Source organism: Ranitomeya variabilis, chromosome 8 (assembly GCF_051348905.1).
Source record: "Ranitomeya variabilis isolate aRanVar5 chromosome 8, aRanVar5.hap1, whole genome shotgun sequence".
Classification (NCBI taxonomy): Eukaryota; Metazoa; Chordata; class Amphibia; order Anura; family Dendrobatidae; genus Ranitomeya; species Ranitomeya variabilis.
In genome coordinates, this window is record NC_135239.1 from 28320707 (window position 1) to 28344978 (window position 24272).

The window sequence follows — 24272 nt, forward strand, 5'->3', positions numbered from 1 at the left end:
CAGAGGCGTTAAAATGTCTGCAGACTTTACGGAACAATATGACATAAAACACAAGTAAAACATTCCAACGCACTAAACACATAAAAATATACAAGGTGAACCGGCTAATAAATTTAGAAGCCAAATGGACTTGGAAGCCAGGGAAGGATATTATGCATACAATAATATGTCTGCATGGAAAGACAAGACGTGAAAAGAGACAGGGGCGGATTTGGGGGTTTAAAAGGCGCAGTATATGATATTGATCCCTCATTTCCTCCTGTGTATTTGAACAGTATGATTAGGTCCCATTCCTAACTCCCTCCTCCTAATGCCAGACTGGGAGCCTTTCCTGTGTCTCAGGCTGCTCTCCCCCTTCTCTCCTCTCCCTTTCTCTCCCTCCTTGGGAGACTCAGCCAGGCTCCATTAGACGGGGAGGGTCTTGGCCAGAGTTTGAGCCCAGCCGCATTCCTGGGATGTTTTTTTGAATGTGAAGCTCTGGAAGCGGTGGTGACGTCACGCTGTCTCCTATATAAGAGACACAGAGCCTGAAGCAGCTCAGAAAGCCGAGGCAACAAGCAAAGCACAGTACTGAGCACTGAGACCAGTACAGACAGCACCGAACTGGGACCAGTATAGCACAGACCAGTTAGCGAGAGCACAGGTACTGGGACCAGAATAGCACAGGCATTGGAACCAGTGGAGCTCGGAAAGACTTACAAACCAATTAAGAAGCTTCCATCCAATATCTTAATTTTTGAGGAACCATGCCTTGCCTACGAGTGACCCATCTGGTGGTTGTGGCCATCCTTTCTGGATTTGTAGACCTGGTAAGTAACTTTTTATTGCATTCTACCTGTCATCTGATACATGTCATGCTTGCTCTGCCCATGTGCTTTATAGGATAGCTTATGATATACCTTGTCTTCTTTCCAGGCATTTTCATCATGCCCAGCGATATGCCAATGTCCACTGGAGGTGCCCAAATGTGCCCCAGGAGTTGGATTGGTCCTTGACAGTTGTGGATGCTGCAAAGTGTGCGCCAAGCAACTCAATGAAGACTGTAGCAAAAGCCAACCTTGCGACCACACCAAAGGACTGGAGTGCAACTTCGGTGCCAGTCCAAGGGCCACCAAGGGCATCTGCAGAGGTAAGATGGCTTCTTTTTTTCTTTTCTTCTTACTTGTCCCCGGTGAGGCTGCAGGGGGAGCAGGTTCTTACTGGTTGCCTTAGTTAAAGAGTTCGGGGAATCTCTGCCCTTGTATGGATATGCTTTATTGATGCTCCTTTGGCAGAAAGGCTCGTGATTTCAGCAGTCTGGAATGCAATTCAGTGTCTGGCTTTAGGAAAATGAGCAGGAAAATAAATTGTGACTTCTGATCCTTCTCCCCCCCCCCCTCCCGATTTAAGACCTGTGTCTGCTGCACTCAAGTCCTAACGTCTTCTCATTTCCTTCTGCAGCCAAGTCTGAAGGAAGACCTTGCGAATACAACTCCAGAATTTACCAGAACGGAGAAAGTTTCCAACCAAACTGCAAGCACCAGTGCACATGTATAGACGGGGCTGTCGGATGCCTTCCCTTGTGCCCTCAAGAACTCTCCCTTCCAAACCTGGGATGCCCAAATCCAAGACTTGTGAAGGTGCCCGGACAGTGTTGTGAAGAATGGGTGTGCGATGACACCAGGGACGATCTGGAAGACTTCTTAAGCAAAGATTTCGGCATGGATAATGAAGGAGACCTAACGAGCAAAAACGAATTTGTCCCCATCGTGAAGGGAGGACATAAGATGCTACCCGGTAAGTTTTCTTTAACTTCTATACTTCTTCTGTAGAATAAGCAGATGGTGACCATGGCGTATGTCAACCTTGGGTAGACTAACTTTTTGCATGACTTTTCCTCTTAGCCTTTGGCTCCAATCACCAAGCCCATGTATTTGAGGCTCAGAAGTGCATCGTCCAAACGACATCTTGGTCCCAATGCTCAAAGACATGCGGGACGGGCATCTCTACGAGAGTCACCAATGACAATAAAGACTGCCGATTAGTGCGAGAAACTAGAATCTGCGAGGTCCGACCATGCGGGCAGACAAGCTATTCACAGTTAAAGGTAAGCACTCCTATATTGTGCACGGCGGCTGCTTTTCGCTTTTCTTTTGCAGATATCATATCGTTGCATTTCATTTTTTCCTAATATTATTTTCTCATTTCATTTCCAGAAGGGAAAGAAATGCACAAAAACCAAAAAGTCTCCGTCTCCAGTCCGATACAGCTACGCCGGCTGTTCCAGCGTAAAGAAATACAAGCCTAAATATTGTGGATCATGCGTCGATGGAAGATGCTGCACCCCCCAACAGACACGGACTGTCAAAATCCGCTTCAGGTGTGAAGACGGGGAAACTTTTACAAAGAATGTTATGATGATCCAGTCCTGTAGGTGCAACTACAACTGTCCACATACCAACGAAGCCTACCCTTATTACAGACTATTCAACGACATCCACAAATTCAGAGATTAAAGGAGAAAAAATAAATAAAAAAATCAGCCAAGAGACAATTGAGAATAACGGGAATATTCTGTTGTGGAGATGATGCAATTCCATCTTTGGACACGATGTGGCACTAGGAACTTATAAAGTGTATTACCACCTGGTCTTCATTACAACAGACTGAAATCTTTACAGCTTCATAGTACTGGAGCAAACACGTCGCTTCTTTTTTTGGAGCAATTGATAATAATAATATTATAATATTTTTTTTTTCTTTTGTTAGTAAATTATCTTTAAAGTATTCTTCTGGTCCTTTTAGAATTTAAAAGTAAGAATTGTTCCTGCAAAAAAAAAAAAGTTATTGAATGACCAAATTTTTTGGAAAAAAAAAAAAAAAAGGTTTGAAAGCTATTAATGAGTTTCTACATTCCTTCCTAATGGCGCTTATTGAAGCGTTTATCTGTGGCAGCTATCACAACCTGACAATTCTTAAGAAAAGCAGAAGTTACAAAATTCCTTATTTTTTTTTTTTATTTATCGAAAAATAAAATGTAGCTTTTTACGTTTCGGTGACAAAATGTAATACTGGAATAAATTGTAAATGGTTTTAATTTTTATATTCAATGAATTAAAGAATTTATTTATGGAAATAATCAATTAATAAAAAAAAAAAATATTTACCTATTTTTTATATCCGGTTCCACCTTTTGTCTTTGTTCTTTTGTGCAATGTATCTATGCAAGAAGAAAATAGTTATAAGTTGTATCAGTGATCATAGTAGTAGTTTACCATTAATTTATTGAGTTTTACATGCACTGGTTTTGCCTATGGAAAATTGTAAAGGTCCAGTAACCCAGTTAATAATCCATATTAAAGGGATGGTTATAAAATTATCTGAGAATATAACACACAGGTATATGAATGGTTTTTGGAGGTATTTAGGGTACAATAGTAATGATGGGGGTTGGTGGGGTTTTGGACTTCCTGTTAGTTAAAACATTATAGTTAGCCCCCCCTAGCCAGCTATAAGGTGATAACAGAGAATAATAGCTTGTAGTCACTAAAGATCTATTAGTGTAGATCTATTTTAACTATAGTTTTAGCATCTTGTTAAGTATCTAAATGCCAATCGTACAGGCAAAGGAGGCCTTGGCATTGGGTCTCCACATTCCTGGGACTCTCCCAACAACTATGTACAACAACTGTCCATCTGCAGGCAAAGCAGGGGTTAGTATAAGGTGACTGCTCTCCTGGGAATCTATTTTACATTAACAGTCTACTTTTCAGGCAAAGCAGGAGTTGGAATAGGGTCACCACATTCCTGGGACTCCTCAATTAGCTACATACATTTAAGGTCAAGTTTTGGCAAAAGTGGCCTCGGTGTAGGGACACAACATTCATGGGGCTCTATGATTAACTATGCACATAAAAAATCAATTTTTTAGGCATATTAGGCCTTGGAATAGGGGCACCACTTTACTGGGGCTCTATGATTAACTATATAAACGAAAGATCCAGTTTTCAGGCAAATGAGTCGTTGGAATATGGTCGACTCTTTTCTACTTGTTTCTCATTCTTTCTAAACTCTTATTTTGGCACTGTCCGCTATAAAAAAAAAAAGGTCTATACTGTATACTGTGATGACATCATCTCAAGTATCCGAGCCATGACATAAAGCGCCGGCACACTGACTTTCCATGAGACAAAGAGTTGGAGGAGGTCACACGCGTGCAGTGCATGACTTGACATATTTGCCATTCGGTTGAGAGGTCCTGATCCGCCTCCGGTTGGTGAATGTGTAGTGAATACATTAACCTGTCGGCGGGAGGTTGCTCGCTTTTTACTAAATGGGTCTGAAGCGATGAGGGCAGTAGTTAATCCCGATGACTACATCATTAAAGGCAAACATGCTGGTAAATACATTGGAATGTCTGGAATCTCAAGAACTCTGCAATAAGGTGTCCAGGCTGCGGAAAATATCCCTTTATCGTGAGACTTCTTATACCAAGGCAGTGGAGAGCTACGTAGGGGGTGACATTCTTGACGAATGGCATCTCGGGGGGAAAAAGGAGAGGAGACGGGGTGGTGGGTGTGGAGGCTGAAGGCTTAGTATAGCATTATATTTGGGGCAATATGGTTTAGTATAGAATACTCATCCTAAATGAGAAGACGAGAGAGACATACTAATGATACTATATAAAGCTGTGATTCATTGACTTACAGGGTAGCTACCTATAGGTGGCACTAGAGAGACATGATTCTGCTTCTTCCTGGAGGAGGCCTAATTTACATACCTTTTTTCCCAGGACTCCCTACACCTGCTGGATCTCCATAATGAGTACCAGTACCCCCCCCCCCCCCAAAAAAAAAAAAAAAAGATTATTAATTTTTATGAATATAACTCCCACTTGTATATATATAAGGCAGCCGTGGTTTATTTTCAATCAGTCTGCAGATGGTGGAGCTAAGATATATTTTGGTTTAATGCAGAGGGGGGAGGCTCCTGCTGCAGTCAGTGGCCATACACTGGAGAATGAGGAGGAGGAGAGGACGCGACGGACAGAGAAGTTTTAGTTATAGATTTCTCAGTTTTAAAATGTACTATTGTCTGATGTTTGCAAATACTTTTTTTTTTTTATTTTTTATATATGTAGCTAAAAGATTAAGCCGCATCTTCACGTCAATGAAGAAGCATTGTGGTTCCCAAAAGCCCAAGCTTCTAGGAGGAGGTAGTGTCACGCTGCAGAGAACAAATATTGTGTGATGGTCACATTTAATGGCAAGATAAAATGTATTCTTGTTTGTTATGGATCAGATAAATAAATATCCAATATGAGTGGACACCTTCATTTATCCAGGAGTCAGCTGTTCTATAGGGACGCAGAGATCAATCGCTCCTTGTGTGCTTCCTCACTAGTAAAAGGGGCTAAGATGCAGAGGAAGATAATTGCCCATTGTCCCATCACTGGCACAATGGAAGTGCAATGTTTCCTTCCATATCTACAGTATGACAATCTGATGTCACAATAATCCACAGGGCCATCTGTGACCTTGGAACATACAGTATGTGGCTCCAAGAGTCGGGATGTTCAGACTTGACAAAGTAGAGATGCGATATCAAGCCGAAATATGGAGAGATCATAGTCATGTTTGGTGTGTCTATGGCAGTCATATTATTCCACTGCGGGAAAACATGACTTAAATTAGAATTATGTCCCGCAATTATTTCCCCTTGCATATAATTGTCCACGCTGCCCTCCCCTGACCAGGGAGAAGGGTAAGGGGTGCGGATGGGGCCCCAAAAAGTCCGGGAGAAACTCTTTGTCAGACCCAAGAGAGACAACGTGAATTGTAGATCTGTCCAAATTTTCGCTGCCGGAAAGCGTCACAAATCCAATCTGTAAGAGATTTCTGTATTTTATCCCTTTTACTTGTGTGTATGTCTTTTTGTTAATCTTTTTTTTGTAACTTTGTAAGTATTGTACTCTTTTTTTATTTTCATCCTTGCTGCTTTAAATGTATCCACCAATTCAAAGATGGAAAGTGTAGACTGATTGTGTTACCCTGTTTATGTCAAAATGCAAGCACTGTACCTATCTGGTGCTTGGGAAAGCAGGGTGTGTGTGTGCACTAGTGTGTTACAGGTTATTTTGGCCTCACAAGGCATGAGGTACAAATTTTATTTCAAGTTTTAATTTTGGACATTAACAAAAAACAAGAGGTATCTTCCTCTTCTCCTAGCAGAGTGCAGTCTCCATTTCTTTGTCAGCAGCTTGTATATAAATATGCAGAAACCTCCCATTCTCCACACAAACAGGAGGGAGGTGTAGCTGCAGATTCTCTCTCGAAAATAGGAAAAAAATTGTGAAAACAACACAATTCTGACAATCTTTTTTGGGAATTGTTTTTACCATGTACATTTTGTGGTAAAAATGACCATGCAATCAGAGGCGTAGCTAGGGTTTTGGATTGGGGGGGCGAAGCTTCTGAGTGGGCCCCTAACCAGGTAACCTTGACTACAACTCAGTGAAGCGCCCTAATAGTGGAGGAGAACCTCAGCAGATGACCGCGCTGTTACTGAAGATAATCTCTATATAAAGACCAACATAGTTATTACCGCCATATGGTCAGTGGTAGATACCAGCCCTACAGAACAGATAAGAGATCACAGCACAGTTTTACAGATGGTGACTTACAGCTGACGATCTTTCTGATGGAATTGTTCACTTTTCCTCTCTTTTCCATCTGGCCCAGACCGACATGACAACTTCTTCCAGCCAGAACTCGTCTGCAGAGAATATAACAAAGACACATTTCACTTCTCATATTTCCAGCCCCATCATCATCTATTCCCAACCTGCACAAACTCCTCATCCTACTGATACCCCAATACTGAGCCGCTGCTGCCGTATGTGTCCCTATTACTGCCCCTGATACCCCAATACTGAGCCGCTGCTGCCATATGTGTCCCTATTACTGCCCGATACCCCAATACTGAGCCGCTGCTGCCGTATGTGTCCCTATTACTGCCCCTGATACCCCAATACTGAGCCGCTGCTGCCGTATGTGTCCCTATTACTGCACCCGATACCCCAATACTGAGCCGCTGCTGCCGTATGTGTCCCTATTACTACCCCTGATACCCCAATACTGAGCCGCTGCTGCCGTATGTGTCCCTATTACTGCCCCTGATACCCCAATACTGAGCCGCTGCTGCCGTATGTGTCCCTATTACTGCCTCTGATACCCCAATACTGAGCTGCTGCTGCCGTATGTGTCCCTATTACTGCCCCTGATACCCCAATACTGAGCCGCTGCTGCTGTATGTGACCCTATTACTGCCCCTGATACCCCAATACTGAGCCGCTGCTGCCATATGTGTCCCTATTACTGCACCTGATACCCCAATACTGAGCCGCTGCTGCCATATGTGTCCCTATTACTGCCCCTGATACCCCAATACTGAGCCGCTGCTGCCGTATGTGTCCCTATTACTGCACCTGATACCCCAATACTGAGCCGCTGCTGCCATATGTGTCCCTATTACTGCACCTGATACCCCAATACTGAGCCGCTGCTGCTGTATGTGACCCTATTACTGCCCCTGATACCACAATACTGACCCTCTGCCGTATGTGTCCCTATTACTGCCCCTGATACCCCAATACTGAGCCGCTGCTGCCGTATGTGTCCCCATTACTGCCCCTGAAACCCCAATACTGAGCCGCTGCTGCCGTATGTGTCCCTATTACTACACCTGATACCCCAATACTGAGCCGCTGCTGCCATATGTGTCCCTATTACTGCACCTGATACCCCAATACTGAGCCTCTGCCGTATGTGTCCCTATTACTGCCCCTGATACCCCAATACTGAGCCTCTGCCGTATGTGTCCCTATTACTGCACCTGATACCCCAATACTGAGCCGCTGCTGCCGTATGCGTCCCTATTACTACACCTGATACGCCAATACTGAGCCTCTGCCGTATGTGTCCCTATTACTGCACCTGATACCCCGATACTGAGCCGCTGCTGCCATATGTGTCCCTATTACTGCACCTGATACCCCAATACTGAGCCGCTGCTGCCATATGTGTCCCTATTACTGCACCTGATACCCCAATACTGAGCCGCTGCTGCCGTATGTGTCCCTATTACTGCCCCTGATACCCCAATACTGAGCCGCTGCTGCCGTATGTGTCCCTATTACTGCACCTGATACCCCAATACTAAGCCGCTGCAGCCATATGTGTCCCTATTACTGCACCTGATACCCCGATACTGAGCCGCTGCTGCCGTATGTGTCCCTATTACTGCACCTGATACCCCAGTACTGAGCCGCTGCTGCCGTATGCGTCCCTATTACTGCACCTGATACCCCAATACTGAGCCGCTGCTGCCATATGTGTCCCTATTACTGCACCTGATACCCCAATACTGAGCCTCTGCCGTATGTGTCCCTATTACTGCCCCTGATACCCCAATACTGAGCCGCTGCTGCCGTATGTGTCCCTATTACTGCACCTGATACCCCAATACTGAGCCGCTGCTGCCGTATGCGTCCCTATTACTGCACCTGATACCCCGATACTGAGCCGCTGCTGCCGTATGTGTCCCTCTTACTACACCTGATACCCCAATACTGAGCCTCTGCCGTATGTGTCCCTATTACTGCCCCTGATACCCCAATACTGAGCCTCTGCCGTATGTGTCCCTATTACTGCCCCTGATACCCCAATACTGAGCCGCTGCTGCCGTATGTGTCCCTATTACTGCACCTGATACCCCAATACTGAGCCGCTGCTGCCGTATGCGTCCCTATTACTGCCCCTGATACCCCAATACTGAGCCTCTGCTGCCGTATGTGTCCCTATTACTGCCCCTGATACCCCAATACTGAGCCTCTGCTGCCGTATGCGTCCCTATTACTGCACCTGATACCCCGATACTGAGCCGCTGCTGCCGTATGTGTCCCTCTTACTACACCTGATACCCCAATACTGAGCCTCTGCCGTATGTGTCCCTATTACTGCCCCTGATACCCCAATACTGAGCCTCTGCCGTATGTGTCCCTATTACTGCCCCTGATACCCCAATACTGAGCCGCTGCTGCCGTATGTGTCCCTATTACTGCACCTGATACCCCGATACTGAGCCGCTGCTGCTGTATGTGTCCCTATTACTGCCCCTGATACCCCAATACTGAGCCTCTGCTGCCGTATGTGTCCCTATTACTGCCCCTGATACCCCAATACTGAGCCGCTGTTGCCGTATGTGTCCCTATTACTGCACCTGATACCCCAATACTGAGCCGCTGCTGCTGTATGTGTCCCTATTACTGCCCCTGATACCCCAATACTGAGCCGCTGCTGCCATATGTGTCCCTATTACTACACCTGATACCCCAATACTGAGCCTCTGCCGTATGTGTCACTATTACTGCCCCTGATACCCCAATACTGAGCCGCTGCTGCCGTATGTGTCCCTATTACTGCCCCTGATACCCCAATACTGAGACGCTGCTGCCATATGTGTCCCTTTTACTACACCTGATACCCCAATACTGAGCCGCTGCTGCCGTATGTGTCCCTATTACTACACCTGATACCCCAATACTGAGCTGCTGCTGCCGTATGTGTCCCTATTACTGCCCCTGATACCCCGACACTGAGCCGCTGCTGCCATATGTGTCCCTATTACTGCCCCTGATACCCCAATACTGAGCCGCTGCTGCCCTATGTGTCCCTATTACTGCCCTTGATACCCCAATACTGAGCCGCTGCTGCCGTATGTGTCCCTATTACTGCACCTGATACCCCAATACTGAGCCACTGCTGCCATATGTGTCCCTATTACTGCCCCTGATACCCCAATACTGAGCCGCTGCTGCCGTATGTGTCCCTATTACTGCCCCTAATACACCAATACTGAGCCGCTGCTGCCTTATGTGTCCCTATTACTGCACCTGATACCCCAATACTGAGCCGCTGCTGCAGTATGTGTCCCTATTACTGCCCCTAATACACCAATACTGAGCCGCTGCTGCCTTATGTGTCCCTAATACTGCACCTGATACCCCAATACTGAGCCGCTGCTGCCGTATGTGTCCCTATTACTGCCCCTGATACCCCAATACTGAGCCGCTGCTGCCGTATGTGTCCCTATTACTGCACCTGATACCCCAATACTGAGCTGCTGCTGCCGTATGTGTCCCTATTACTGCACCTGATACCCCAATACTGAGCTGCTGCTGCCGTATGTGCCCCTATTACTGCCCCTGATACCCCAATACTGAGCCGTTGCTGCCGTATGTGTCCCTATTACTGCACCTGATACCCCAATACTGAGCTGCTGCTGCCGTATGTGTCCCTATTACTGCCCATGATACCCCGATACTGAGCCGCTGCTGCCGTATGTGTCCCTATTACTGCACCTGATACCCCAATACTGAGCCGCTGCTGCCGTATGTGTCCCTATTACTGCCCATGATACCCCGATACTGAGCCACTGCTGCTGAATGTGTCCCTATTACTGCACCTGATACCCCAATAGGATCTGCCTATAGGAGTGCTGCCTTATACTACAGGATCTGCCTATAGGGGTGCTGCCTTATACTACAGGATCTGCCTATAGGGGGGCTGCCTTATACTACAGATCTGCCTATAGGGGGGGCTGCCTTATATTACAGGATCTGCCTATAGTGTACTGCCTTATATTACAGGATCTGCCTATGGGGGTGCTGCCTTATACTACAGGATCTGCCTATAGGGGGGCTGCCTTATATTACAGGGTCTGCCTTTAGGCGTGCTGCAGATCCTGTAGTATAAGGCAGCCCCCCTATAGGCAGACCCTGTAATATAAGGCAGCAAACCAAAACAAAAAAAACAAATAAATACTCACCTCTCTTCCTCCGCAGCTGTGGGCGCTCGCTCATCTCCTGGCAGCGGGCGTCGGCTAGTGACATCATTCCGCCCCGTCAGTGTCTGCGTCGGTGACGTCAGATGCTGAGAGAGGGATGATTGGAGAAGGAGCGTAGAGCTCCTTTTCCCATCAATGCGATCAGCTGTATCGGTTAAATGCCGGTACAGCTGATCTTCCAATGACAGCGGGGGGCCCACTGCTGGCATCGTGGCCCCCCTCGCCTGCTCAGGGGCCCCATAGCAGCTGGGCGGCAGAGCAGGGAGATCGATTCTCTCTGCTCTGCCGCAGAATGTAACTGTACATGTGATGCCGATACAGTTACAGTACCGTAGCTCTGGTGGGCCCCCTCTGAGCTCCGGGCCTGGGGCGCTCGCACCCTCTGCCCCTCGGTAGCTACGCTACTGCATGCAATACACTCTACAGGAGAGACCGGACCCCACTGACCATAAGAGCTTACACTCTACAGGAGAGTGAGGACTCCGCTGACCATAAGAGCTTACACTCTACAGGAGAGTGAGGACTCCGCTGACCATAAGAGCTTACACTCTACAGAAGAGAAAGGACCCCGCTGACCATAAGAGCTTACACTCTACAGGAGAGAGAGGACCCTGCTGACCATAAGAGCTTACACTCTACAGGAGAGAGAGGACCCCGCTGACCATAAGAGCTTACACTCTACAGGAGAGAGAGGACCCCGCTGACCATAAGAGCTTACACTCTACAGGAGAGAGGACCCCACTGACCATAAGAGCTAACACTCTACAGGAGAGAGAGGACCCCGCTGACCATAAGAGCTTACACTCTACAGGAGAGAGAGGACCCCGCTGACCATAAGAGCTTACACTCTACAGGAGAGAGGACCCCACTGACCATAAGAGCTAACACTCTACAGGAGAGAGAGGACCACACTGACCATAAGAGCTTACACTCTACAGGAGAGAGAGAGGACCCCACTGACCATAAGAGCTTACACTCTACAGGAGAGAGAGGACCCCGCTGACCATAAGAGCTTACACTCTACAGGAGAGAGAGGACCCTACTGACCATAAGAGCTTACACTCTACAGGAGAGAGAGGACCCCGCTGACCATAAGACCTTACACTCTACAGGAGAGAGAGGACCCCACTGACCATAAGAGCTTACACTCTACAGGAGAGAGAGGACCCCGCTGACCATAAGAGCCTACACTCTACAGGAGAGAGAGGACCCCGCTGACCATAAGAGCTTACACTCTACAGGAGAGAGGACCCCGCTGACCATAAGAGCTTACACTCTACAGGAGAGAGAGGACCCCGCTGACCATAAGAGCTTACACTCTACAGGAGAGAGGACCCCACTGACCATAAGAGCTTACACTCTACAGGAGAGAGAGGACCCCACTGATAAGAGATTACACTCTACAGGAGAGAGAGGACCCCACTGACCATAAGAGCTTACACTCTACAAGAGAGAGGACCCCACTGACCATAAGAGCTTACACTCTACAGGAGAATTACTTAGTGACTGTAGAGATGGAAAATGACTCTGCTGTACAAACTGTGCTCCACTGTGAGCTGCGAATCTGTGATGGCGGAGGTACTGACCACCACTGTACAAGGTTATGATAATCCTCTAGATGTCCTTGTTGCAGGGCATTATGGGATTCCCATGCAACAATGCAAAATGACGTTAGCCTGTTCTCTGATGCTTCAGCAGTTTGGGAAATGGTGCCAGGCAAGTTTATTTTTTGACGAACCACAAATCGAATCTAAGTATGTTCAAACTCTTGTGAAATTGCAAATTTCAGGAAATTGGACTTGAGCGCAATCCTCCCCGAATCGATCTGCTCATCTCAAGTGGATGAGTTCTCAATGGGGAAATGGGAATAATCCACTGGCGTACAGCTCTGGAGTCGACTTATTTCCTAAGGGAACAAATAATAAGTCGTGGTGAAATCCAATATACCCAATACTCGTTTCTGTCACTAGGGAAGAGTGGTCTTGTCTCATCAAAGTCAACAGGTTTGGCCAACTTTTGCAGTTAAGTTCATGAGCACTCTGAAGGCGAAAGGGTAGGGCTAACAAGGGCTAGCAAGAAAGATCCATAACTTCTCCTAAATGCTATTTTACTCACTACTTTGCTGGTGCCCAAGGTCATACTCTTGGAATAGAAGTTGGTCTTACGCCCAAATGTGATGCATGTGGATTTGTGGACGCAGTGTTTTAGAGGGCCAGGCAACGCTAGGAAGCGGCGAAGCTAAGCGGCTACCAGGTATTCACTGGCGCTCCTGATGGTGGAGACAGCCGGGACTGCGGGTAGCCACCAGGTACCATTTCTAGGCAGAACCCGGTACTTCAGCTGCTGACACACTGGTCTAGGATACTGGATCAGGGACTGGCTGCACGAGGAGGAACGGGCCAACATACTGCCAACTTTGTGAAGACTTACAGAGAATGATTGACCTCTGTCATTGCCAACAAAGGATATATAGCAAAATATTGAGATGAACTTTTGTTAATGACCAAATACTTATTTTCCACCATAATTTGCAAAATAAATCTTACCAAATCAGACAAGGCGATTTTCTGGATTTGATTTCTCAATTTTGACTCCCATAGTTGTGGACTACCTATGATGTCAATTACAGGCCTGTCTCATCTTTTTAAGTGGGAGAACTTTCACAATTGGTCGCTGACTAAATACTTTTTCCCCCCACTGTAATTCCCCCTTATCCAGTATGCAAACCTCCGCAGGCTTAAAAAGTCATCCAGTGTTTTCCCATTGCCTTTTTGACACTCCTTGAAAAAAATATTACAACCCTATACTGTATCTTCTGATAGGATTTTTTTTTTCTCTTTTTGTTCCTTGCCAAAGGCGATTTAAGCTGTTTTGGAATTTAAATACCACATGGCATTTGTTCTAGAAAATGGTGAACTTGTCAGAGCAAAAGTTGCAAGAAAAAAAAAAAAAAGTCAAGATGTAGCGACGTAGATGCATATTTTCAGACAAAGCTAAATTTAAACCTCCCATGTACTTATATCAATCAGCATTTTAAAGAGAAAGGAGATATTTTGCCTCTTGCATTTCAAGGTCAATCAGAGGTTATGTAAATCAAAAAAAGTATGGAGGGACAGCAAATGTGAAGAATGAACCGGCACTGACGGAGGCGTTCTTTATCTGGCCAAAAATTTCAACATCTCTCCTTAAAAAGAAAAAAAAAAGTCCACCGTTAAGTATGTTTGGACCAGCAGTTACCAAAAATGTAAACTAAAAGATGTCTTTAAAGAAGGCCTGTGTCTAAATTGTATTCACTCACAAATAGGGTTTGCAAAGTAGCGAGAGATAAAAAAAATGCATTGTTTAAAAAAGATCTGTAGAGTGCGCCAAAAAAAAATATATAAAATCCCCGAGACCCCCTGATTCTGATGCTCTTTTCCGTTTTGCGCTGCGTCGCTCCATTGCAGAGATATTAAAATTTGATTCTTCTGGAGTGCAGTAGGTGAAATCTCTGCTTATAACGCAACTGGATGTTTCTTTAGACTGTTCTGTGGAGTCGTGCACTTTTAACCTTTCCTCCCAAACACTGAAAATCACATCTCTGCAGCGCACCAGACTGTAATTCTGCAGGATCAGCACGCTGAGCTGTGACTGGCAGGGCCTGGGAGGGTGGGGAGAAGACTCTGAAGAAACGCCCAGTTGAACTAGAAGCAGAGATTTCCCCTAAAGCAACAATTGTGAATTTGTGAATATCTCTGTAATGGAGCGACACAGTGCAAAAAGGAAAAAAGCTACAGAATCAGGGGAGCTCAGGGATTTTAACAAGGTAAAACTCTTTTCCTTTGAGCAGGTAACAGGTCCTTCTTGTTCCTTGATTGGCCTTATTGTTGGTCCTGAAGAAGACGCCCACTTGGCTAACAAGACTAGATCTATACATAGGAAAGAGCGTGACATATCTCAGGAACGGAGAGGCACAGGGACAAAAGAAAAACATCGCTGGAGTCAGGAGAACAGCGGCATGTATACCAGGTACAAAAAATTAGATTTATGGCAATTGCCAGGTCCTCTTTAAAGGGGAAGTCTCATCGCAGGCAACAGAGAACCTCTGTAACATTTTAGTGGTGGCATTTTCTTAACCAACCAGACATTTCATAAGAAGCTCTGTACAGATAATGAGCCAACAAGCAATATCTAGATCTCAAATCTGTGGCCAGCAGAATTATGAATGCAGCTCTGGTGGCAATGAATTTTTCGAAGTGACACCACTTATTATGTAGAATAATTCTGCATGTAATGTGTAAAATAAGTTCCAGAGGTAAAAATAAATGTTTAATTTAGTACCTTAATATGCCCTAACATCTGGTTGACACCGTTTCCATGATATACTTTACCCCGACCATCTGATATGATCAAATGAAGATGAAACCTTGCAGGCACATACCATGAACAATATGGACGCTGGAGAGATCAAAGCGTGACAGCGGCATAGTTTCCATTTAATAAGAGCCTTTGTGCATTTTTTTTTCCTCCCCTGATATTTTCTCCAAATAAGTTTTACTCTTCAAAAGAATTAAAACTCTTTTAATCTGCTCCACATGTTTCCATGTGACAAGAGGAATTATGGACGAAAAATAAAATAACGTTTCCTTCAGGGTTCTTTTTGTCTCCTTTGTCTCACATGTCGCAGTTTGTTTTTTCACAGGTACGTGCGTGTGTATTATATATCCCGCACTATTACACCAAGCGGCTTCTTGGGCTTAGTGAATAAAAGCGTTTGATCCGAATACTAGAGCACAATAAAACAGACACAAAGAATGCTCGTAAAAGCCCCCCAAACTGGAATGAAGGCCGGCACCATGATTGGGAACAGATGTGGCATGGATTTCTGGCCTCATTCTCTAATGAAAAGTCGGTAGGACCAGCGGGGCAGAATTTCACCGCACTTGATGCCAGCTGTCGTGCCAATGCCAGGCTTCTGGTGAAAGCAGACCTGTTTATTTTTGGAATAAACTAACATTCATTAGACTCATCGTATTGATGATGTCACTCAAGACACAAGTGATTGCATTCTCTTCGGAATGTCACAATATCCACTTTTCCTTTGTAAAAGTAATGGCAAGATAAAAAGTCAAACATTTTTCTCAAAAAAAAAAAAAAACAACGTAAAGAAATGAACTGGAATATAAGCCGGTATGTGGGCAACGTGTAGGTGCATGTTCACAATGCCCACTAAACAGACAAAACCTAAAATAAAAACAACATGAGCAAATACCCTGCAATAAATAAATAATAATAGTGCAGGAAAATAGCATAAGGTACTTAGTTCACATTGTTTTGATAAAAAAAAAAATTAAAGCCAATCCACCACGTCAAGGTGACCTTTTCGGGATGGTCCTAACCTCTACTATTAAAACGTTACCGTATGGCAAATGATGTAAATATGAATAAGGCGTGAAAAGGACCGAGCGCCCAGCTAATGGACACTCAGCCATGGGAAGCTATATAAATGTAATGTCCAGCTCAAAGAAATGGGAGGCCATGAAACAAAAACCTAAAGAGATGAACTGGAATATAAGTTGGTATGCGCGCAACGTGTAGGCGTGCAATGTGTAGGCGCATGTTCACACTGGCCACTAAACAGACAAAACCTAAGATAAAAACAACACGAGCAAATACCGTGCAGTTAATAAATAAATAATAATAGTGCAGGAAAATAGCATAAGGTACTTAATTTACATTGTTTTGATATAAAAAAAAAAATGAAAGCCAATCCACCACGTCAAGGTGACCTTTTCGGGACGGTCCTAACCTCTACTATTAAAACCTTACCATATGGCAAATGACAAATGTGAATAAAGCCCGAAAAGGACGGAAACCCCAGCTAATGGACACTCAGCCATGGGAAGCTATATAGACGTAAAGTCCAGCTCAAAGAAAAGGGAGGCCATGAAACAAAAACCTAAAGAGATGAACTGGAATATAAGTTGGTATGCGCGCACTGTGCTGAAGCTGAGGCTGGGATTAGGAAGTAAGCGTACTCCAGCGATACTGGCCAGCTTCAAACCAGTGCCTATAAGCTTCATAGAAAATAGATTGTAAGTACTGTGCATGTTCTGCTGTCTCACAGTAGTGGTCGGTTCTCAAGGTTACAAGCTGTAAACAAAAGAAAAGTAAATCACTGCTTACAAGCTTCATAGAAAAGAGTTTGTCTGTACTGCACATGTTCTGCTGTCTAGCAGTAGTGGTCGGTTCTTAAGGTTACAAGCTGTAAACAAAAGTAAACCATTGCTTACAAGCATCATAGAAAAGAGCTTGTAAGTACTGCACATGTTCTGCTGTCTAGCACTAGTGGTCAGATCTCAAGGTTACAAGCTGTAAACAAAAGTAAATCACTGCTTACAAGCATCATAGAAAAGAGCTTGTAAGTACTGCGCATGTTCTACTGTCTATCAGTAGTGGTCGGTTCTCAAGGTTACAAGCTGTAAACAAAAGTAAATCCCTGCTTACAAGCATCAAAGAAAAGAGCTTGTATGTACTGCACATGTTCTGCTGTCTAGCAGTAGTGGTCAGTTCTCAAGGTCACAAGCTGTAAACAAAAGTAAATCACTGCTTACAAGCATCATAGAAAAGACCTTGTATGTACTGCACATGTTCTGCTGTCTAGCACTAGTGGTCAGATCTCAAGGTTACAAGCTGTAAACAAAAGTAAATCACTGCTTACAAGCATCATAGAAAAGAGCTTGTAAGTACTGCGCATGTTCTACTGTCTATCAGTAGTGGTCGGTTCTCAAGGTTACAAGCTGTAAACAAAAGTAAATCCCTGCTTACAAGCATCAAAGAAAAGAGCTTGTATGTACTGCACATGTTCTGCTGTCTAGCAGTAGTGGTCAGTTCTCAAGGTCACAAGCTGTAAACAAAAGTAAATCACTGCTTACAAGCATCATAGAAAAGACCTTGTATGTACTGCACATGTTCTGCTGTCTAGCACTAGTGGTCAGATCTCAAGGTTACAAGCTGTAAACAAAAGTAAATCACTGCTTACAAGCATCATAGAAAAGAGCTTGTAAGTACTGCGCATGTTCTACTGTCTATCAGTAGTGGTCGGTTCTCAAGGTTACAAGCTGTAAACAAAAGTAAATCCCTGCTTACAAGTTTCATAGAAAAGAGCTTGTAAGTACTGCGCATGTTCTACTTTCTAGTAGTAGTTGTCAGATTCTCAAGGTTACAAGCTGTAAACAAAAGTAAACCACTGCTTACAAGTATCATAGAAAAGAGCTTGTAAGTACTGCACATGTTCTGCTGTCTAGTAGTAGTGGTCGGTTCTCAAGGTTACAAGCTGTAAACAAAAGTAAACCCCTGCTTACAAGCTTCATAGAAAAGAGCTTGTAAGTACTGCGCATGTTCTAGTGTCTAGCAGTAGTGGTCGGTTCTCAAGGTTACAAGCTGTAAACAAAAGAAAAGTGTTAATATCTCAAGAACGGATGAAAATTTTAACAAGCAGTAAATTACAAAATTGCTTGTATTTACAAGCACTATCAGACAACACCCATTTATGAAAATGGGGAAAACCTTTAAGGTGACTGATAGGCCATATATATCAAGGGAGTAGGGTAAAGCACGGTGTAGGAGATAGTAAAAATACAATATATATTCTGCCAATGACACAAGGAGGATAAACACGGCTAAGTATACCTTGTTATCAATTGATCAATGGGGTGCCGGGATTCTGATATTCATGGCTGAAGGATCAATATCAAAGTCCCGGAAAACCACTTTGATTTGTTTTTTTTTCTTGTTTCGCCTGGAATACGTCTTTGCAGGGGATAATGATATAAGGGATTTCTTAAAATGTCTGACATGAAATCATCCATGTCTACAAGTTCTGTACGAGCGCACTACATTCCAGGCTTGTTATGGAACTTTCTCTGCTGTATTTCATAACGTGGATGGAGAGACATTCCAGAGCTACATGGGGTGGAACAAGCGCACCTTTATGGCACAAGACAGAAGCATCTCACATGTGCGCTCACTGCAGCGCCCGGGTAATCTTGTGAAATGTTATTACTGGCTGCAGTAACCTGCAAGGATTTCACCTTCTAATATCGCGCTGTACAATCCGGCCATTTTATTAGAAATCCAAAATGTGCCAAAAACGACAAATCCCGACATAGAATCTGCAGAAAATGAACCGTTTTTCCAAACAGACCTGAGATAGTTACATGACAATTAGCCGTGATGTTTTCATAGAGGAGAACAACAAATCAGTGTTTGCAAATGCGATCCAATGTACAGACAGTCGGAAATTAGTCTGGACCCTGCGCAGACTGGAAAACCACCGGGAGATTTCCTGATCAGTCTTGCAGTAAAGTCAGACGTCTAATTTTTTCACCTTTACTGCAAAGTAATTCCCCCAAAAAAACACTACAACTATGTAGAATAAAATTATTTAAAGATAATCTGTCAGCAGGTTTTTGTTATGTAATCTGAGAGCAGCACCAGGTAGAGTCTGAGACCCGGACTCCTCCTGTGATGTGTCACTTGTTGGGCTGTTTCAATAAAATCAATGTTTTATTAAGAGGATATTATCACGACAGGACTAGGTGTCTTGTGCCGCCTAGTCCTCCTGCTCTGTATAACCCTGCCCCCAACACTGATTGGCAGCTTTCTGAACACAAAAGCTGAAAATCAGTGGTGTGGGCGGGGTTATACAGAGCTCAGCATTCTGAGATCCGCAGCACAGAGAACTGTGATTCTATCAAAATGACAGCAACCAGCCCAGCAAGTGACACATCGCTGGAATCCGGGTCTCAGACCTTATCATATGCTGTTTTCAGATTACATAGCAAAAAAACCTGCTGACAGATTCCCTTTAAAGTGTAACTAAACTTTTCTAAAATGGTTTAATCTTTTATAGACTCACAACACCAGAAAAAGGAGTACAAAAATCCCAAGACTCATAATAGCTAAAAGTAATGTATATTTTATTATAACAAATAAGCAACAATAATTTGAGACATCAAATACTATAGTAACATATATTAAACAGGAGAAATGTAGAGGAAACCTGTAGGCATGCTAGGTGGTATGGGAGAACCTAATCATCCCAAGCTAGGTGTATAACGATATCAATATTGGGAATGCAGGAGGGAAAACCCAATAATCAAAGCAGGGCTGTAAAGCACCTAAGTGTGCAGATATACGTCTCCATATTAAATCCCAGTCAATTTGTAAAATACCAAAGCTTACCCATGTGATAGGCAAATGATTCTCCCTGTTCCACCAGCGGCCCCCCGACGCACGTTTCGCGGTCAGCTTTTTCAAAGAGGGTTAACTATTGGCCGCTCTTTGCTTGTTTAAGTAGTACTCATACTGGAAATGTAGAGTGATGTATCGGCACACGCGCACCTGGGACCTGGCGCCGACTCCCCTTCTGGCCGTTGTTTGCATTTGCCCTTAGGTTTCTTGTCAATTCACTACGCAATTTCTTAATTGATAATAAACTAACACTTCTATTTTTAAAGCATTTTAATTTTCCAGCATTCTAGTTTTCCGACATTCTGATTTTCCGGCATTCTGATTTTCCAGCATTTTGATTTTCCAGCATTCTGATTTTCTGGCATTCTGATTTTCCAGCATTCTGATTTTCCGGCATTCTGATTTTCCAGCATTTTGATTTTCTAGTATTCTGATTTTCCAGCATTCTAGTTTTCTGACAGTCTGATTTTCCGGCATTCTAGTTTTCCGGCATTCTGATTTTACAACATTCTTATTTTATAGCATTCTTATTTTCAAGCATTCTTATTTTACAGCATTCTGATTTTCCAGCATTCTAGTTTTCTGGCATTCTGATTTTCCAGCATTCTTATTTTCCAGCATTCTCATTTTTGATGCAGTGACCCCTGTGGCAGCTAGGGGGCGCTGTGTGTGCTCCTTGGGATATGCATGGAGGCATATCTGTTGTTATAATGGTGGTGAAACAGTGACTGGCAGAATTGTGAGTGGCTGATATCTGTCGCAGAGGGAGTCTGCGTGGTAAGTCTGATGCAATGTTGTTGTTCTGGGACCTGTAGTCCCTCAAGAGTTTGTATAGTTATGAAGGGAGACTTACTAGGCTAGTTATGAGAGATGGGCGGGTCGAACTAGCCACACCCACACACTCCCACCTGTGGGAGTGGTCAAAGGTATATAATGTGACCAGGATGTGGGTCACATGGTTCCTGTGTGGTTCCGGTATGGTTCCTGTATGGTCGCTGAGTGTGGACCTGAATGGTCTATGCTGGAAGGTCCTGGAGAGCCTATGTGTTGGAAGAACTGGGAGTAGGCTTCCTGAAGAGCACAACCTGTGTTAGATGTCCAAGGAGTAGGAATCCTGAAGAGCACATGGTGGGGCTTTGGACCTGGTGGCCTGGGGTATTGGACAGATGTCCTGAATAGCACCCGAACAGGTCACATGTCAGTGTGTTGGACGGTCCCATGTGGGATGGACGTCCTGAATAGCACACTGAGCAACCTGTGTTGGAAGACCTGGGAGTAGGCTTCCTGAAGAGCACAATCTGCGTTGGATCTCCTGGGAGTAGGATCCTGAAGAGCACATGCCAGTGTGTTGGATGGTCCCATGTGAGATGGACGTCCTGAATAGTGCACAGTAAGACTATGGTCCTGGACAGTCTGTGTTGGAAGCTCCTGTGAGTGGAGTCTTCCTGGAGCACCTGAGAGGCTGTGGACCTGGATGGTCTGTGTTGGGGAAGCTACCGTCCTTTGGTGGCTCTGGACTGACTGATGTGTGCCAGCCAGGCAAGTTGGTGAACCCCGTAAGGCAGTTTCCCCAGAAGAGAGGTCTGATGAGGAGTCAGCAGGTGGAGCAGGAGCTCCCATAAGGTACCATTGACTGCTGGTGCTTGTGATATCTTATGAACTGTGTGGTCTCCCACGGTAACTGAACGAAGTGAGGTTCAGAGTGTTTAGAGACCGCGACCCAATGTCATGTGCGCTATATGACTAGGGACGTTGGTGAACTGTTCGGCGTACGGACACCCATGGTAACTGGACGAAGTGAGAGGTCCAGCATGTTTAGTGTCTGTGAGACAAAGCCGTATATGAAGTGTCTAAGATAAAGCTGCAAGTTAATATCACCGGTTGGTGCCTATTGTGTTTGATGAAATGTATATAATAAACTGTGCATAACCCGGTTTATGACACTTTAATAAACCGCATGGACTGTTCTGTGTGAAAAAACCGTGCCCGTGTGCTTGAATCCCGTGCCAAGTGAGTGTCCCCCAATACACTCAGTAAGTGCAATCTTACACATTTTACAGCATTCTGATTTTACAGCATTCTGATTTTACAGCATTCTGATTTTCCGGCATTCTGATTTTCCGGCATTCTGATTTTCCGGCATTCTGATTTTACAGCATTCTGATTTTCCGGCATTCTGATTTTACAGCATTCTTATTTTCTAGCATTCTGATTTTACAGCATTCTGATTTTCCGGCATTCTGATTTTCCGGCATTCTGATTTTACAGCATTCTGATTTTCCCGCATTCTGATTTTCAAGCATTCTTATTTTCTAGCATTCTGATTTTACAGCATTCTGATTTTACAGCATTCTGATTTTCCTTCCTCAAACGTTCACAGCACTGTAGACCTATTTATGGTTCCACATACCAAACTTAGCTCCCCATAGGCTCCATGTTATCATAAATTTGGTCCAATATAACCAGAGGAGCTCAGTGGTATTGATATGTGACCGCTCCAGCTGACACGGATTGGCCAAATATTAAAGACAATATGTAAAACACCAAAATTTCCCAGGAGGTGAGATAAAAATCATCTCCAAACAGGGCTACAAAGTCACCGTCTCCTCTGCACTCACCGCCACATACAGGATGGGTGCTGGATATACCGTTATTCAGAGTCATCTAACCATAACGATGTGAAGTATTTGAGGAGTGGACTCGGGGGAGTTCAGGGGAAACGTCTCAGGACCGCCGTACATTGCTGAACAGTTGGACATCGCTTTCCTCCTGCTCATTCTTTCGCCATTGTCCGAGAGCTATTTTCATCTCTTTTATTTCATGCCTGTTTCGTTGACTTACGCTACACATGAAAGTTATACTGGGCCGGCTGACTATGATCCGTGAGTCATCACGCAAACACTTCCGATACAGATCATGGGTCACTTTCCTAAGCTGATGCACGGTCCCCGGGAAGAATGTGATACAGTCACGGCCATATCTGTCATCGGGAAGCCGCAGGGTGAGTGATCCCTCCAGGATCCGAGCTGCCACCGACTTCTTTAGAAGGAACAATGCGGAAATAGTTTCTGAAATTGTTTCTTAGAACGTTGGCATGACTTTCCAATGAATATGTGGCTGCATATTTAGTGTCATCTCACAGACACTCTATATGGACAAAAGTATGTGCCCCCCCCCCCTCCATTACTCCTACAGAAAACTTTCCTGACCCCCCAATCAAAATTCATAGAAATTAACATGGAGTCGGTCCTTTTTTGCAGATACAGCAGCTCCCGCTCTTCTGGGAAGGATTTCTACAAGAATTTGGAGGCATCTAGGGGAAGTTTCACCTTTTCATCCAGAAGAGCATTTTTGAGACACTGATCTTGGGAACAGGCCGGGCTCACAATCTCCATTAATAGTGGTGGACGGGGCTGAGGTCCAGGTTCTGTGCAGCCGGTCATGATCCTCCACCAAACTCCCCCAACCATGTCCTTATAAACCTTGTGCACTGGGCACAGTCATGGGGAACAGAAAAGGGTCTTCCCGAAAGTGAAGTTGGAAACTGCAATTGTCCAAATTGTCTTAACCATTAACCCCTTCACCCCCGAAGCTTTTTCCGTTTTTTCGTTTTCGTTTTTCGCTCCCCTCCTTCCCAGAGCCATAACTTTTTTATTTTTCCGTCAATATGGCCATGTGAGGGCTTATTTTTTGCGGGACGAGATGTACTTTTAAACGATACCATTGGTTTTACCATGCCGTGTAACAGAAAACAGGAAAAAAATTCCAAGTGTGATGAAATTGCAAAAAAAGTGCAATCTCACACTTGTTTTTTTGTTTGGCTTTTTTGCTAGGTTCATCATATGCTAAAACTAACCTGCCATTATGATTCTCCAGGTCATTACGAGTTCATAGACACCTAATATGTCTAGGTTATTTTTTATCTAAGTAGTGAAAAAAAATTCCAAAGTTTGCTAAAAAAAAAAAAAAAAGCGCGATTTTCCGATACCCGTAGCGTCTCCAATTTTCATGATCTGGGGTCGGGTGAGGGCTTATTTTTTGCATGCTGAGCTGGCGTTTTTATTGATACCATTTTGGTGCAGATACGTTTTTTTGATCGCCCGTTGTTGCGTTTTAATGCAATGTCGCGGCGACCAAAAAAACTTAATTTTGGC

At 44.4% G+C, this 24272-nt stretch overlaps 1 protein-coding gene across 1 annotated transcript; it reads left to right on the plus strand.

Annotated features, from left to right (window-relative positions):
- Positions 1–537: 537 nt before the first annotated feature.
- Positions 538–3156, plus strand: CCN1 (cellular communication network factor 1). The gene is made up of 5 exons (XM_077277778.1): positions 538–809; positions 916–1129; positions 1441–1776; positions 1884–2086; positions 2196–3156. The coding sequence occupies exons 1-5, from the start codon at positions 747–749 to the stop codon at positions 2493–2495; spliced, it is 1116 nt and encodes a 371-aa protein (XP_077133893.1). The 5' UTR covers positions 538–746; the 3' UTR covers positions 2496–3156.
- Positions 3157–24272: the final 21116 nt, after the last annotated feature.

Bases quoted from the DNA above. Each gene is read 5' to 3' on its own strand.
- CCN1 (XM_077277778.1), top strand. From the start codon at position 747: ATGCCTTGCCTACGAGTGACCCATCTGGTGGTTGTGGCCATCCTTTCT. The intron at 810-915 runs GTAAGTAACTTT...TCTTCTTTCCAG, and splicing joins TTTCTGGATTTGTAGACCTG to GCATTTTCATCATGCCCAGC. The intron at 1,777-1,883 runs GTAAGTTTTCTT...TTTTCCTCTTAG, and splicing joins AGGACATAAGATGCTACCCG to CCTTTGGCTCCAATCACCAA.